We start from the raw sequence: 17,682 nt of genomic DNA on the forward strand, positions 1-17,682 counted from the left end.
TTTTTTTTTTTTTTTGAAAGACAAAGTAGTATTATGTTGCTTCAGTTTCTTTAAATACCTCCTGTTTCTTTTGAGACCAAAAATTCCCATGAAGGAAATAAATCAGCCTGATTTTAACATTTTACATATTACATTGCCTTTAAGCACTATGATTGGATGGCTTTTTTTCTATTTGTTTAATAATCCTTGGTTAAATTCACATGTATCTAAAGTAAAGTAGTTGAGTTACTGAATTCTATAAGGGGAAGAAAAAGCATTTATTTTCACATGATTAACTGAAATAGAAAAGTAAGACATTTAGCAGAATTCATTTAAAAATAAAATAATTTTTAAAAAGTCAGACGTATTTAAAAATCTGGGTTGTCTATCCAGTATGTGAATGCTTAATTATAAATGTTACATGTTGAATGGATATTAAGAGTAACTCACCAGGCACCCAAAACTGCCATCATAGCAAAATGAGACAATATTGAAAAGAAAAAATATTTTCTGGAATGAAAATATGTTCAAGTTGATCCATATTCAGATATTTTCTATTTAATATTTCAGATTGGTTGTCCACATGTAAAACTTACTGTAATGTTAATTTATACTTTCGGTTTGTGCCTTTGTCATGAGTTGAGAAAAGTAGTCCTACAAATAATGTGAAAGTTGTTACCACCACAGCATGAATGTATAATTGTATTAAAATTGATCATCCACAGAAGTTTGTTTGGATGTGCTTTATATTATTAGCATTGTTAAAACTTCAGATTATTTAAAAGGAAGCCATTTCTGTCTACCCTGCTTGGTTGGGTTTGTATACAGTAAGTCCTCACTTAACATATCAGTAGGTTCTTGGAAACTGGGACTTGCAGCAATATAACAAAACCAATTTTTTTCTCATTGTTTTAACTAGATGACAATGAACAAAATGTTGAGGACCTGCTGTTTGTCCTTTTGTTTAAAGTCACAGTTTCTTAAGAACCTGTGCACATTAATTGAGGACTTACTTTATGTCTTTTCATTATCCTCCATGTCTTTTCAAATGAGCAACTTTGAACCTTTTTTGTACAAATACATATCTTCTCCCTTTAAAATTGCTCCATAAAAATTTGCACTATATCCACTTCTTTTATTGGATTTCATAGAGAACAAAACCTCTAACAAGTTCATCCTTTCCTCCTTTTGGTGCTAATCATCTCAGGGATCTGTAGTTCTGTAGTCCTTTAGCTTCTTACAAGACTTGGTTAGGGTATGGTGTAATCTATTTTTCATTTCATTCATGTAATCTAAGTAACCACCAAGGTCAAGGAGGGTAGGCAATGAGGATATAGGACAGACAATACAAAGTCCCAGCATGTTGGTATAGAAATGTTTAATACATTAAAGCTTATGAGGTAAAATACAAAACAAAAGGTAGTATTCGTAAAAGAGCTATTTTGTTTTATTTCACTTGAAGATCTTTAAGAGAAACAAACATAAGAGGAGATATAGACAGACCTCATCTGTAAACTCATGTGCTCTTTACAAAGGCAGAGACCCAGCAGCTTTTAAGCCAGTTAGTGGTAGAGACAGGCAGAGTCACCAAAAAAGGTCATTTTAGTATCCTGTTTAATGGAACTTAAAAAGACTACATCACACACCGGGGCCTGTCGTGGGGTGGGCAGAGAGGGGAGAGATAGCATTAGGAGATACACCTAATGTAAATGACAAGTTAACGGGTACAGCACACCAACATGGCACATGTATACATATGTAACAAACCTGCACGTTGAGCACATGTAGCCTAGAACTTATAGTTAAAAAAAAAAGAGAGAGACTACAACTTAGGTATGTTTAAGACACCCAAAAACTTGTGGCTTGTATGCTTGAAACAAGACTAAGGTAACACCAGAGATGCATGGGTGACTGCCAATCTATGTTAGTTCCTCCTGACTACATCTATTTTTTACCACTGGGGAAAGGAGTCACAGCAGCACAGTTCCAATTCCATCCAGGCCTGCCTTCCAGCTTCCTGCATTTTTTTTTGTCAACTCCTTTGATGTCTGTTGGCAACTTTTTATAGGTGATAGAAAAGCCGCCTTTCTAAGGTTCTTTCCAAATGTTCACATAGCTGCTGTTCAAAAGGATGAAGGATACAAATTAAGTTTTGTTGACTGTTTCCTTTGATTTGGTATTTCATCAAAGTGAGTTAGAAATTAATTACAGAATAGAATTCTAATGTATTCAAATACCAAAACAAATAATGTTATGGACATGCTAATAATTACACTGTGCTAAGTTTTGTTTTGAGACAGGTCTCCCCATGTTGCCCAGGCTGAACTTGAACTCCTGGTTTCAAGTGCTCCTCCTGCCTCAGCCTCCCAAGTTGCTGGGACTACAGGTGTGGACTACCACTCCCAGCTCTGCATATAGTCTTTTTTTTTTTTTTTTTTTTTTGAGACAGGGTCTTACTCTGTCACCCACGCTGGAGTGCAGTAGCACAATTCCAGCTCACCGCAACCTGCACCTCCCAGGCTCAAGTGATCCTCCTATCTTAGCCTCCTGAGTAGCTGGGACTACAGGCGCACACCACCACACCTGGCTAATTTTTTGCCTTTTTTTTTTTTTTTTTTTTTTGAGACAGAGTCTCGCTCTGTNTCACCGCAACCTGCACCTCCCAGGCTCAAGTGATCCTCCTATCTTAGCCTCCTGAGTAGCTGGGACTACAGGCGCACACCACCACACCTGGCTAATTTTTTGCTTTTTTTTTTTTTTTTTTTTTGAGACAGAGTCTCGCTCTGTCACCCAGGCTGGAGTGCAGTGGCCGGATCTCAGCTCACTACAATCTCCGCCTCCCGGGTTTACGCCATTCTCCTGCCTCAGCCTCCCGAGTAGCTGGGACTACAGGTGCCCACCACCTCGCCCAGCTAGTTTTTTGTATTTTTTTAGTAGAGGCGGGGTTTCACCGTGTTAACCAGGATGGTCTCGATCTCCTGACCTCGTGATCCGCCCGTCTCAGCCTCCCAAAGTGCTGGGATTACAGGCTTGAGCCAATTTTTTGTATTTTTGGTAGAGACAAAGATTCGCCATGTTGCCCAGGCTGGTCTCGAACTCCTGAGTTCAGATGATGTGCCCACCTCAATGCATACAGTATTTTTACAATGTATTTTGAAAGGATAATATAAACAAAAGTCCAAATAATATAAAACTGTAGATTCCAATCGGCCCACCTAGTTGAACCTCTTCTTGGAGGCATAACTATCACTGGTTTCTTGTGCATCCTTAGAGATAATTATATGCATATGCAAATAAGGTGTTCACACACCACGTACCTTGTTTTACACAAATGGCAGTACAGTTTCAAATGTTTTTCATGTAATATATTTAATTCTTGTATTATTAGTAGAGATGGGGTTTCACCATGTTGGCCAGGATGGTCTTGATCTCCTGACCTCGTGATCTGCCCACCTTGGCCTCCCAAAGTGCTGGGATTACAGGCATGAGCCACCGCACCTGACCCATCACTTTTATTTTGAATCTTGTCTGTGTAGCAAGCAGTGCAGTGAGAAATTTTGTTGGCAGAGGAAAAAAATTCCATTTTTGCATCAGGTCAAGCCCCCAAACTAGCCAAAGAAAAGCTGTGTAATCTATTCAAAAGTACTGGAGAGGTGCTGCACATTAGGGAGAAAGAATGGAGAATTACTGGTCACAACTAATCCCAGTTTCTATCACCTATAGCTATGTGAGCCCAGACAATCATTAAGCAATCTGGGTTGGTTAGATGGCTTCTAAGATCTCTTTCAATAAAAAAGTTCTAAGATTAAGCATTCCTGAGAAGTTGCGCTAACATACACTGTGTAATATTTTATACATTAAAAACAAACATCTCATTTGGTCTTAACCCAGTAGGAAAAAGAGTATTTTGTATTTGAAATAAATAGACCCTAATATTAAAAATTATGACCAGGGAAATAATTTTAAAACATCCCAAAGGAAAGTTCTCTAACTTTCTAAATATAAATTAATACTGCAACAGGAGCTACCTCAAATCTCTTAGCAAAGAAGGAATATAATTAAATAGAAGAACTAGCACCAGTCATCAACTATGTGCCTGCCCTTGAACTATCTCTGCATTTTTGTAGTTCTGTTTTAAAGATGAGAAAAATAAGCTTCATAGATAAATGTTATTTTGTCTCAGGTCATCCAGTTTGCTTCTCCATTAAACAATTAAGATGAATATGCAGTGCACAAACTAATCTGTTTTATTGATACTTCCAAGTTTTCTACATGACTCTGGATTTATACTTTGTATCAATTATCTTGCTGGTTAAGAAAAAAACAAGATTTATTAAAAACCATAAATATTGTGTAAACTAAGGAGAGTTTTGTCTTTTTCCTTACTGAAGGACAAGGGATCATTAAAGAAGTTCTTTGCTTTGCTTAAAGTAATGAAGATCAAAATCTGGTAATTAAATTTGACTAATATAATCATTCCTTTTCTGACAAGACTTTTTTCACTTTTATTCACCTGAGTAACTTAACCTGTTTCCAAAGACACCTAGGAAATTCAGAATGTTTTATATGCTTTTCCTTTCTTATTTACTATAATTTATAGGACATGAGTGGATGGATTCTCTTCAATAGAGAAAATGATTTTCTCTAATTAAAATGCACCAAATTGATGTACTAAGAGATTCTTTAGATGAACACATTTATGTTCAGCGAAGATTATTTGGTCTTCAATGACACTGCAATATAATTACTAGGTACAAAACAAAGAAAAGCAGAGATTCACACACAATGGCTCACTGTCTTCAATGACAGCACTTTTAGGATCTCATTTATTCATTCTTTAAGTAATTTTTTCTTTTAAAAAAGGGATAAGTGGAGAAAAAAGTTGGGAAATCTTTAATTAGGCTAAGGTTTAGACATAGGTATAAATTAAAACATTTATTTTCTAACATTCGAAAACCAAAAAAAAGACCTGACATACTGGGTGGCAAGAAATGTCAAGATCAGATTAAACATTTGTTTTGGACTAATCACAAAACTAATAATCCAAGTCACTATCATCAAGTGCAGTTGATCTCAGCTCTGATTATGCATCAAAACACCCTGTGAGGTCTATACTAAGTTCCTATACCAAATCCCAAACACGAATCAGTCTACAAAGTTGGGACCTAAGTATCTGTACATTTTTTAAAGTTCCTCAAAAAATTCTGCTTCTAGGCAAATGTAATAAATATTGTTGGTTGCTCATGTTTTTCCTATCAGAACCAGGATTTTTAAAAAAACTATCCTTTCTGCCCCCATATATCCCTTATGTGGCCTCCACTTCTACTCTCAGCTCCAGTGGACCTGACTGCCATAAAGGTTATTCCAAACTCTTTGCCAGTGACTGGCTTAGGGATGGACAGGTCTAAGTTACTTTAGAGCAATGAGACCTAAGGATATGGAAAATGAATTCTGGGAAAGCTTTCTCATATTAGGACGGGGCCCCTGGAATCCAGCCTGACTCTTCCGCTGCATGTAAATGAAGATGCACAAGGCTCCAACTGCTACTGGCAATCATCCCATGACCACGAGGGTAGCCAGCCTTAGGATGATGCCAATGTTGTGGTTGAAAAGGGGGTGGGGTGTGGAGACGGGCTCTCAAGGTTCTTGATGACATTACTGAATCACTGGATCAGAAACACTGCAGCCCATTCTGTCAATAGATTTCATGTATTGTGATCCAATATATTTTCTTACCGTTTTTAAGTCATTTTAAGTTGGACTTTTAGTGGTCAGCATCTGAATGTTAAATAGTGGTCCAAGCACAGCATTCTTTAATTATAACAATCTATATCAAGTAGAATGCACACAAACACCCCTTCATACTTATATAATCTGTAAATCTGATGTATCTTTCCTATTTTAACAGAACAATTTATATCATTATACCTTACTAAAGTGTTGATGTACATTGCACTCACTTCATTATTTACTCAGAGTTCTTGCTGTAGGCTTTGTCTTGAATGTGTAGGACCATTCGTCGTGCATAGAAGTCCCTATATTCCTCTGGTAATTCGGCCAGTGTTTTCAAGGCTCTGTCCAAAATTTGTGCAGCTCTTGATGCTGCTGTAGGATCTTTGTTTCCATAGGTATCTGTCTTATCATAGCATTCAGATGGAAGGTGCTTCCAAAAGATATTCACTCCCACTCCAAACTCTTCAGAAATTACATTATGGAACCATAAAGCTGGAGAAAGTTTAAAAAACAAGTTAAAAATAAAACCTACAGTTAAAAAAAAACCCAAAATGTCAGTGAAATATCACGAATTGCATATAGCCAATGTAAGAAATAATTCTTGTAACCAGATCCCTTCGTTAGCACACTCCAGGCTTTTAACAGAATCATTTTAACTTTTATGAATTGCCAACAAATTTAAAGTGTCAATAGCACAACCCTTACTTTTAAAAGCTTTAGAAATAGCAATTTTTCCTTTAAACTTGAAAGACATAATAAATATATATTTGTTTTGCAGTTCTCTAATCTAGGGCTGTGTTTTACTTGTTTATACTTCCTGAGTCATGGAACCACATCAAAGTGTTTATTTTTTGGTACACAGAACATTTCAATTACTTGAGGAGTATCTTTGACCTTTTCTGATTCATTATAATACTTTTGTCCCTAAAGACTTCCTGTTCAAGCTGCAATTTCGTTTTCTAACTTGCTTACATTCGTATTCATTATAGCCTCCTCGTTTTATATTTTGAATGCAATTATAATCGTCTTACATTTCTTTCAGCTCCTTTATAAATAGTATACAACACTATAGCAAATATTTTGGTGGTGGAAATGATGAGTAAACTTTATTATATACCTAATTAATTTTTTTCCTTTTACTGGGAAGTTTACTTTATTTTCAGTTGAATGTAAACATTTTCAGAATATAGGTGCTAGAGGAATACTAAAGCAATACCACGATATAACAAAGATGGAACACTAATCACGGAAAAACCCTTTTAATCCTGTGAAAGGGAGATTTAAATTTTAGAAACTTATTCTAAGAGTGTTTAAGGAAAAACAAAAGCTTAACATATTTTGATTTGGAAAACTAATTTTCAAACATGGTTTTAATCTTAACTACACTTTCTTTCAGAATCCTTTTTTTCCCTTATTTTATTCAATCATAATAGGAAGAAAATGCTAACCATTCCAGTTTGAATTTAAAACCCAAAGATGGGAATTTTGCTTCTTGTTTAAAATATATGCAAAATTGTTCAGTATTTTCTATTTTTTTTTTTCTGTAAAACAATTGTATGGAAGAAATAGGGAAAACTACATAGACCTTAATCATGACTCCCAAGAATACAAAAACCCAAAAATGTAAATTTAAAGATGGCAATGGATTTGAAAGCTAATACATGGGTGATTTCAATGAAAATAAGAATAAAAAGCAACCAAATTTTTATAAATGATTATATTGAAAGCCATTATATCAGGCCATTTTGGGGAAAACAAAGATGAACAAAACATAGTTCTTTGTCTTCAAGGAATTTCATCTAGTCCCAAATGAAATAATTCAATATCTATCTTTTTAATTTTAATTTTATCAATGAAAAGAAGTATTAATGATTCTTAATATATTAATTTATATGGAACTATAATTATAAATAGAATTGTTAACATATCCCTTTAATTTTGACTTTTTAATCTTCAAGAGTTCACCTTTTAAGTACTATTACAGATGTTAATTACCTTGTTGTGTTGAACTTTATGGACTTTCAAACTAATGCCTATTTAATTTACAAAGAATTAAGTGAACAAATCCAGACTGTATAGAAAATAATGTACACAAATGATTACTACAGGTGTTGAGATTATAACATTTTAAATATTTAATGAAATTTTCATCTGTTTTTGGCCTGAAAGATATTTAATCATTTTTGGTAAATACGTGACAAAAGTTCTAAAATACAGAACTATTTTAAAAATAAAATAATTTACAAAACCAATCAGTATAATCTTTTCCCAGGATATAAAGTGTCTTACTTGATTGTCATTTAATCAAAATAGGGTATAATTAAGTATTATTAAAAAAAAATTTTTAAAACCAAACCAGTATAATCTTTTCCCAGATATAAAGTATATATAAAAAAAAATAAAAGCCATAAAAAAAGTGTCTGTCTTGATGTCACTTAGTAAAATAGTTTAGAGTATAGTATTATTTTTATAGGTTGCCCTTGAAAGCAAGACTGTTAATTTAGTTTATTTAGACACAGGGTCTTGTTCTGTTGCTCAGGGTGGAGTACAGTGATTCCATGATGCCATGGCTTCAACCTCCTCAACCTCAACCTCCTGGGCCCAAGAGATCCTTCTGCCTCAGCCTCCCGAGCAGCTGGGACTTACAGATGCACACCACCATGCCTGACTAAATTTATTTATTTATATTTGTAGAGACAGGGTCTCACTATGTTGCCCATGCTGGTCTTGCACTTTTGGCCTCAAGCAATTCCCCCACCTTAGCCTCCCAAAGTTCAAGGTGGGAGGATTGCTTGAGGCCGAAAGTGCAAGACCTGTTAATTTACAGGCCAAAAGTGCAAGGACTGTTTTATAAGTTTGCCTAGGCCTGCTTTAAACACACACACACACACAGAGTTTTGTCTAAAAATCATCTCGTATAGGACCAGATACATATAACAAATATATGTTTGTACTAAAAAAAAAAAAAAAAATCACATGAAGGATGAGTGACAGAGTACACATTTTATAAACAGCACATTAGTGAGGTCTAGAAATCTTACCAGGAATGAATAATACATCCCCAGCTTCAAGGGAACATTCATATCTTCTAGCCTTGGAAAAAAGTGGATATTTAGCCAAGTCTGGGTTATCTATATTCAGTACTTCTGATTTAGTACCTAAAAAATTCCAAAAAGGGATAATATAGATTCAGCAAAGTTAGCATTTTAAAAAAAGTAATCACAAATATAAATTTGAAAATTTATTCTTTTCTATCCAGTTACTTACTGTACCCACACTGTGAGAATTACTATGCTACTGACACCTAAGACAATTTTCAGTGACTCACTCTTTAATTCTGATGACGATACCCATGTAATATAATTAAGATATCAAATTTGAACCTGTTATTACATATATACACAAATACAATTATGATTAAGTCCTAAAGTGTTCTTTTCCTATAAGAATCAGATTTCTCAAAAAGAGTAACTGAATAGACTTCAGAAATATAAACTTAAAGAAAAATCCCATACCTTTTAAATATAAATACTGGGCATCTCGAGGACTGAAGAGTACAACACGCTTTTTTCCTGTCACTTGTATTAACAAATTATCCATTACCTGAAGACCAATAAAAGCTTATGGGTAATCATTATCTAAAATTCAAATAAATAGAACCAATGGCATTCTAAACTTTAACTGCAAACCCGATCCTTTAATGAGACTTGACTTACTTTACTTAACTCTTACAGTTACCTAACAATAAAAACATTGGTATTCTATAAACAACTGGGCCTTAAAGACATTTCTGGAGTACGGCCCTAAAATGGGAAGACTTGGCAAATTAGAAAATGTGGAGTCAGAAAACTATTTGCCTTTGCCTCACCATTAACTGACAGCATAGTTAAGCCTATTTAAGGCTCCCCTTGGTGAATATTTACTATCTGTTAAGCAATGCTATAAGCCCAAAATTAGACAACAGAGTAAAAGCACTTAGAAAAATCAGATGCTAGGAAAATACAAGGTACTGCTGTAACCACTGCTACACTCTTTACATATGTTCATCCATAATTTTATTATAGGTATCTTGATTTTCAAATTATTTCTATAGGAATATAATCTCACAGATTTTCTTTTTTTTCTTTTCTGCAAACAGTATGATTTATGACAGATTTTCTTAATATATATTTATTATTGGAGCAATCTTTTGCCATGAATGTAATGGTATACTTTCTTGGTATAGATTGTGAAAAAATGTTAAAGGCAGAGCCACATAATTCTCAGCTAAGGATTTAAGATAAACACTAAGCAAGATATATTCATGATTTTTTACTTCTACCTAAACATTCTTTTAGTACCAACCCTTTACTTAGTGTTCCTCTGACTTAATTTTATAATAAAAGCTTTATATATTACATTCTATTATAATTTATGTAAAAGGATACTACTCAAAATTTAAAACATAATCATAGAGGCTGGGTGCGGTGGCTCACGCCTGTAATCCTAGTACTTTGGGAGGTCGAGGTGGGCAGATCACTTGAAGTCAGGAGTTCGAGACCAGCCTGGCCAACATCGCAAAACCCCATCTATACTAAAAATAAAAAAAATTAGCCGGGTGTGGTTGTGCATGCCTGTAATCCTAGCTATCCAGGTAGCTGAGATGCAAGAATCGCTTGAACCTGCGAGGGACTGGTTGCAGTGAGCTGGGATCGTGCCACTGCACTCCAGCCTGGGTGAAAGAGCAAGACTCTGTCTCAAAAAACAACCATCATCATCATCATCATCATCATCATCATCATCATCATCATAGAATATAGTTAAAATGTATTACCACAGGATTTTCTCACGTTATTCATATGAAACTGCAAAATATGCTAAGAGTTTATGTCTATTTCATTTAATTACAGATTTACTGACTATGGTAAAATCCTCCCAAGAGGGTCTCAATTACAAAACACATGTATAAAATGTTATAGTGTGATTTATAACTTAAAAAATTTTTTTCTTTGGAAACTTGTTAGATATTCCTTTACCTTCCTTAAGTTTCTCTACTTTCCAACACCAAACCATATACCATACTAGTATTTTTAATGTTTTTAAAATGCTTATAGATGTGTACATAAACTTAAGCAAACAAAATAACACCACAAATAATCAAGATCAAATTTTTTTTTTTTTTGAGACAGAGTCTCACTCTGTCGCCCAGGCTGGAGTGCAATGGCGCCATCAGCTCACTGCAAGCTCCACTCCTGGATTCACGCCATTCTTCTGCCTCAGCCTCCAGAGTAAGTGGGACCACAGGTGCCCGCCACCACGCCCAGCTAATTTTTTAAATTTTTAGTAGAGACGGGGTTTCACCGTGTTAGCCAGGATGGTCTCGATCTGACCTCGTGATCTGCCCGCCTCGGTCTCCCAAAGTGATGGAATTACAGGCGTGAGCCACCGCGCCCGGCCGATCAATATCAATATTGTACACATTTTTGCTACCCTACAAATACAGTAGATATTTGACATTCTCAAGGCATATATGTATATATATATATATATATACACTAAGATCTTCAGACATCCCCAAATTCTTACAATTGGTAATGACTCAACAAGCTTCGGCCTTTTTCCTGACTAACATAACTCTGGATGACCCAGAGAGTTATGGAACTCTGGGTGGCCAGAGTCATGTGTATCATTTATACCTCCTCATACTACAAGCTTATCGCTTTTTCCAATACAGTTTCCCCCATTATCTGGTGGCCATTTTTCACATGGAAAAAAAATCACTTCATAAAACTTGGTATATATATGATGATGAATCAAGAATAGGACCACAGGGAAATACAAATGTGAGGAACCAATTCTTTTGCCATTAGCAAAATAATTCATTCCTCTATCACTGCTATGCACAGCACCTATTTTCAAAAGTCATGTTTCAGTGAATTACACAGATCTTTAGGATAACCTATAGGAAGCTGAAACTGACTGTTAAATCTATAATGTAAAAGATCTATTGTAGCTTTAAATTTCTCATTTATGTAGCATACATCATAATGAGTCCATAGTTGTAATCCTGGTGAACTAATTCGAAAAACACTGGAAAAGAATTGTTCCTCTCTGAAGAATTCTGGAAACTTAATATCTCCTTTCAACAAAGGAAACTGCTTTCTGATATCTGCAACATCCTGCATTTACAGAAACATAAAAAGAAAACATCAGATTAGACCCTATGATATTAAGGCAGACTAGGGCAAGCAAACTTTGTTCACTGCTTTAAAATACTATGATGTGACCATGTGCCAATACAGGATCTCTCTCTCTCTCTCTCTCCCCCAAGTAGCTGAGATTATAGGCACCTCCCACCACGCCCAGCTAATTTTTGTATTTTTAGTGGAAATGGGATTTCCCATGTTGCCCAGGCTGGTTTCGAACTCCTGACCCCAGGTGATCCACCTGCCTCAGCCTCCCAAAGTGCTGGGATTACAGGCATGAGGCTGCCTTGCCTGGCCGATATATGATCTTTCAAATGAAGAAATACCAGGCTGTGTAACAAGATTGCAGATTTAATAGTATCACTACTGTTAAGCTCAATATGCTTCAATAATAGAAAGGTTCTTTCTACTTTAAGCAAGAATTACACAATTGTCATTCACTCTAATATTCAGGAGTCAGCACCTTGAACTAACATTACATAAAACCTGTGAATTCTACTGAGTGAGGGAGGGGACTAAAAGAGAGGGTAAACAACTAAATGGTGACATAAATGGAAAAAATAATCTTATTTGATCATTTTAGGGACTACTCCTTAATATGGCAGCCATACTAATTTGACTCTGAATACATGTTAAAACTTATACAATGAACTATTCAGGATTCTACTAATTATTTCAAATTAATATTTTATTAACTGAGTTGCCACATATAAAATATACAGTAGAAGAGATTTCTTATTATATAGAGATTAGATGACTAAAAACACTAAGATTCTACAGGCCTACCTGAATACTAAGTAATCAATTTTTAATCATCTTACTTCTTATTCAGGGGCACAAATCACTGGGAAAAGAATGGAAAAGGACAGAACAGGGAACATGTCAGGCAGTAAGTATAAAAATTACAGTGTTGCCAGTTAACATATATACGACCATTTAGATTTTAGGGAATTGTTTTACATTTAGAATTCTTACCTTTCTAGGGTCTTCTCCAAGTGACCGTAAGTAGTATTTCTCATCCTTAAACATCCCAAAGAAAAATAACATCAGCAATATTTTACTTTTTTAAATGTAAAATACTAGGATACGTACAGCTATCATGTATTCATAATAATTAAAAGTAAAAAAAAAATTATGTACTGAGAACTATGGAAAAGTAAAACACCTTCACTTCAAAATATTAGGAAGTAAAGAAGGAAACAAGTCTTAACATCTGACCCAGTTAAGTTTTCTAAAAAGTTCAATTATTGCTGGGCGTGAGGGGTCACAACTGTAATCCTAGCACTCTGGGAGGCCAGGGCAGGAAGACTGCTTAAGTCCAAGAGCTCAAGACCAGATTGGACAACGGAGTGAGACACCACCTACAAAAAAATACAAAAAATTAGCTGGGCATGGTGGTGCATGCCTGTAGTCCCAGCTACTTGGGAGGCTGAGGCTGCAGTGAGCTATGATCGTGATACTACACTCCAGCTTGGCTGACAGAGCAAGGCCTTGTTTCAAAAAAGAAAAAAAAAAAAAAAATTCAATTCTCTTACCCTTTCTACTAATGCTCTCTGGTGGCCATATGAAGAAATGTCTTTAATATGTTGCTCATGATAGTGACTGGATCCAAAAAACAATAAGGAGAATTCTAAAGGCCACATATACATACCATCTCTAAAGCTACAATGATTTAGTCTTTACATTCCAAATTATTTAGACTCTTATTTTAATAGTCTTAATACTTAGTAAATATAATACAAATGTACAGTAACAGATACCTTATGCTTTTAATAATATATTTTTTTAAACTTGAGAACACTGCATTTTATCAAGCTAAGCCTATCCCTGCCTATCAATTCTCAAGCCGAATGCTTAAGATTCAGCTCTTGTATGAATTAGAAAAATATAATTTTATTGTAGTAAACTTAAACTGATCATTTAAAAAAAATCATGATTTAAATTTTTTAAATTAATTAATTGTTTTGAGACAGGGTCTCATTCTGTCACCCAGGCTGGAGTGCAGTGATGCGATCACGCCCACTGCAGCCTCAACATCCTGGGCTCAGGCAATCCTCCTGCCTCAGCCTCCCAAGTAGCTGGGACGTTCAGCTAATTATTTTTACTATTTGTAGAGAAGGAGACTCTCAATGTTGTCCAGGTTGGTCTCGAACTCCTGGACTCAAGTGATCCTCCTGCCTTGGCCTCCCAGAGTGCTGGGATTATAGGCATGCGCCACTGTGCGCGGCCAAAAATTATAATTTATCCTTCACCAAGTACCTAAATAGAGAACTGTTTGAATTATAAAACATTCACTGTTAGTGAAGTGAGATATACCAAGTCAAGCACTTAGACAATCCAAACTCAGAATTCTGCCTCTTTCACCCAACACTGAGCATTATAACATAAACTTCAAAAGATCTTCATATTTATCTTAAGACATAAATTGATGATTGAGGTTTTAATTGAACTCTCAGTGTTTTTCTATTTTTAGCTAGCACCACATCACATAGATTCTATATATTACTGGCTAATAGGTTTCAAAATATGTTTTTCAAAATTCTAAGGGTTTTCTACTAGTTCTAACATTTCAAGATTTAAAAAATAAAATTAATGCAGCAGACACAGAAGTGCACTGCTCAGAAATTCCTTCAAGAAAGAATTCACTGCTTAACTGCAAGGAGTGTGATTAGCTTAGGGCTACCAGCTGTTAACTTCTTCAGGTCCACTTCAGGATTGGAACCTAGGTCATGCTCTTCTTGGGGTAGTCCCAACCAGTGACTTAAGCTATTAAAAGACCTAGACACTGCCACCCAATGCAGGACTTTTCTCACAGGCAGTCTGCTCAGGAGTTCCAATGAGTCAGCAGAGACTGTCAGATCTGTATCTACAGCTCATGGCTTCCCCTATCCAATCCTGTTTCCCCCCATTTCCTTTCACAGGTATTTTTCCTATTTAACAAGCCTTTTGCACTTCTAATTCCATCTCAGCATCTGCCTCCTAGAGGACCAAACTGACAGTTCATGTTGATCTTGTTTACATACTTTCCATGATTTTTAGACTTTAATCTTTTACCATGTGTCTATTTCTTTTACTTCACATTTCATGGCTATTTAAATCTATACCACTGATTACCCTTAGACAGGAAAGTACCAAAGGGGAACTGAAAATACATGTTTAAAGCATGGCTATAAAGTTAGCAAACAGTTCTCAGGTGTAGCTAATGGAATCAACTTAAAACGATATTTTGGTTATACTACAGAATCACAGACCTACAGAGTTTGTGGGGATTGCGGCGGTAATCTAGTGTAACTATTACCTGACAAGAGGACTGTAAAAATGCAACACATTTTGGAACCAAACTGCCCAGCCCAGCTGGCTCAAATGCAGAAAACAGGTTTATTCAAAGCTTAAAAGCAATTTGTTTTAAAATGTGCTTTTGAATAACAGAGTGAATTTTTTTTTTTTTTTTTTTTGAGACAATTAACGCTCTTGTTGCCCAGGCTGGAGTGCAATAGCGCAGTCTAGCTCACCACAACCTCTGCCACCCGGGTTCAAGCAATTCGCCTGCCTCAGTCTCCCAAGTAGCTGGGATTACAGGCATGCGCCATCACGCCCAGCTAATTTTGTATTTTTAGTAGAGACGGAGTTTCTCCACGTTTGTCAGGCTGGTCTCGAACTCCCGATCTCAGGTGATCCACCCGCCTTGGTCTCCCAAAGTGCTGGGATTACAGGTGTGAGCCATTGTGCCTGGCCAACACAGGAAATTTTTAAAAACATATTTATATACAAGGCCTTGATGCCTTATCTCAAGGTATTTAAATTGAATTATTTAAAGCTAGACTATAATTAAGTAGAATTCTTCCACATTTAATCCTGAAAAAATATTATAGCAAATATACACAAAAGAAATCACATTGATAGTAAGAATACAGAAACAGTCTAATAGTCAATAGATATGAAAATGAAGTTTTCCATTAGCATTTGAAGTTGGCATATCAGACCAAAGCATTTTAAAAGGATGTAACATTAATAGCTAACATTTAATGAGTAATTTCTACACGTCAGGCACTGCTAAGTATTTTACTGATTTTATTTAGTTAATCCTCACAAACACTTTATAAAATAGGTACTATTATTGCCCCCATTTCACAGATGAGTATACTGAAGTACAGAAAAATAATTTGGGCAAAGTTTGAGAGCTAATAAATAGCAGAGCTACAGTCTATGATGCATCCAACCAAATCTTACGAATGTCTATCAGAGAAGGCTATAGCTCTTGTATATCTACTATTCCTTCATAAGGAAATCCATTTAGTATATAGATATTAATGCCTTATTTTAAAAATGTTAAAAGCAATTACCTCTGAAACAAAGAATTCTTTATGCTTCTCTTCAGCTGCCCTCTGGACCAACTGGTCAAAAGGTAAAGTTCTGAAATAAACACAAAAGAATTCTTGGACTTAATATTAACAGATCAACTGGTAAGAATCTAATCACTATACATAAAGGCTTGTTGGAGTTGGATATAATTTCCTGTTTTATAATATCTGTAATTTTTATTATAACCTATTACGTGAAATTCTAACTTTTCAAAACTTATTGAGCAGTATGTTTACTTGACCTAAGTTGTCTGAAATTTTGGAATTAAAGATTTCAAAATCTATGGTACAAATGGATCCTTCCATAGGTCAATATTCTATTCCAAGTTATGACAGAAAAATGTTTCCATGGTATCTGATGACCTTTGTAAATATACAGACTTTCAGGTTCTGATTGCTACCTGTTTTTAAGTGTCATGGCAAAACAAATCTTGTGAAAAGTGGGGCAAACTACTAGTGTTACTTTGGAAGAGACAGTACACAAATGGTCCCATGAAGATAACCACCCCCCATATTCCTGCCTTTTGGCATATCACAGAACACAGAAGCCAGTAACACTGCTCTCATCCTGCTGCACCACCCTCTATCATTTTAAGGCTTCTGAGGAATAGTTCAAGGAGAATTCCAGTGAAGTGACCAACTTTTATTCTTCAAAATTTCTGCCCAAATGCCTGTCTCCTTCCATCCTGATGAACAGGGCTGAACACTGTGGAAGCAAAATTTATTTCCTTTACATCACACTCTTGAGCCAGAAGCATATTCTTACTCCAGATTGCATCTATCCCTTTACTCTCTAGAATCAAAAGTATTGCCCTGTAAATGAAGATGATATGGTATAGGTAACAACACAATGAGTCCTCAAAAGCCTCTCCTCTGCTACCCCCAATACACTCCTGCCTCCAAACTTGTGATTAAAAGCTGTAATCTTTTCAGTCTTATTACTAAATATCTTCCCACTTGAACTCTGTACTGAGAAAGTTGAAAGAAAAGGTTGAATACTTTCTCCTTCTCTATGAGAAGATGACCTTGGGCCAGCTTACTTTCTCCTTGCACTGTTTTCCCAGAAACATACTGGGTAAACACAAACACGGTGTGAACCCATGAATTACGTTGAATACAAAAAAATTAAAGATAAATGTGGAATGTCAGTTGTGATATCAGGTAACACTGTTTATTGTAAAAATAACCCGATAGATGAATTATGTTTGCACTAGGTGGCCTATAAATGGACTACAAATACTTGTTCAGAAGCAGATGATTTGGCTTTCCTGTGTGTAGTGCAACTCTCCTGAGTATGGTCCTTGGAGGCATACAGAAGCTAAGTTCATGGGGTGTTTCAAGCTACTGGTTTCTATGGACCATATGTTTTACCTAAGCTCAGGTGTTTCTATACTACCTCCATTGTCTCATTCCCTTACAACTAA

At 35.6% G+C, this 17,682-nt stretch overlaps 1 protein-coding gene across 10 annotated transcripts in view; it reads right to left on the bottom strand.

The window, feature by feature from the left end:
* Positions 1 to 17,682, bottom strand: part of TYW5 (tRNA-yW synthesizing protein 5) — a 97,793-nt gene that overhangs the window by 70,136 nt on the left and 9,975 nt on the right. For 7 of the 10 annotated variants that reach the window (XR_001882725.1, XR_001882726.1, XR_001882721.1 and 4 more), the window contains exons 3-8: positions 16,241 to 16,310; positions 12,873 to 12,917; positions 11,733 to 11,870; positions 9,228 to 9,315; positions 8,754 to 8,870; positions 5,940 to 6,204 (exon numbers count right to left, since the gene is read on the bottom strand). Coding sequence is in view for 3 of the 10 variants with exons in the window: in XM_017858983.1 (XP_017714472.1) it covers positions 5,948 to 6,204; positions 8,754 to 8,870; positions 9,228 to 9,315; positions 11,733 to 11,870; positions 12,873 to 12,917; positions 16,241 to 16,310 (715 nt within the window). In the remaining 7 variants the exon portion in view is untranslated. Of the gene's footprint in view, positions 1 to 16; positions 2,099 to 4,781; positions 6,205 to 8,753; positions 8,871 to 9,227; positions 9,316 to 11,732; positions 11,871 to 12,872; positions 12,918 to 16,240; positions 16,311 to 17,682 lie in introns of those variants that run through there. The other 3 variants (XM_017858983.1, XM_017858982.1, XM_017858981.1) reach the window with 3 other exon arrangements.

The sequence above is a fragment of the Rhinopithecus bieti genome, unplaced genomic scaffold, assembly GCF_001698545.2.
Source record: "Rhinopithecus bieti isolate Rb0 unplaced genomic scaffold, ASM169854v2 scaffold_48089, whole genome shotgun sequence".
NCBI lineage: Eukaryota > Metazoa > Chordata > Mammalia > Primates > Cercopithecidae > Rhinopithecus > Rhinopithecus bieti.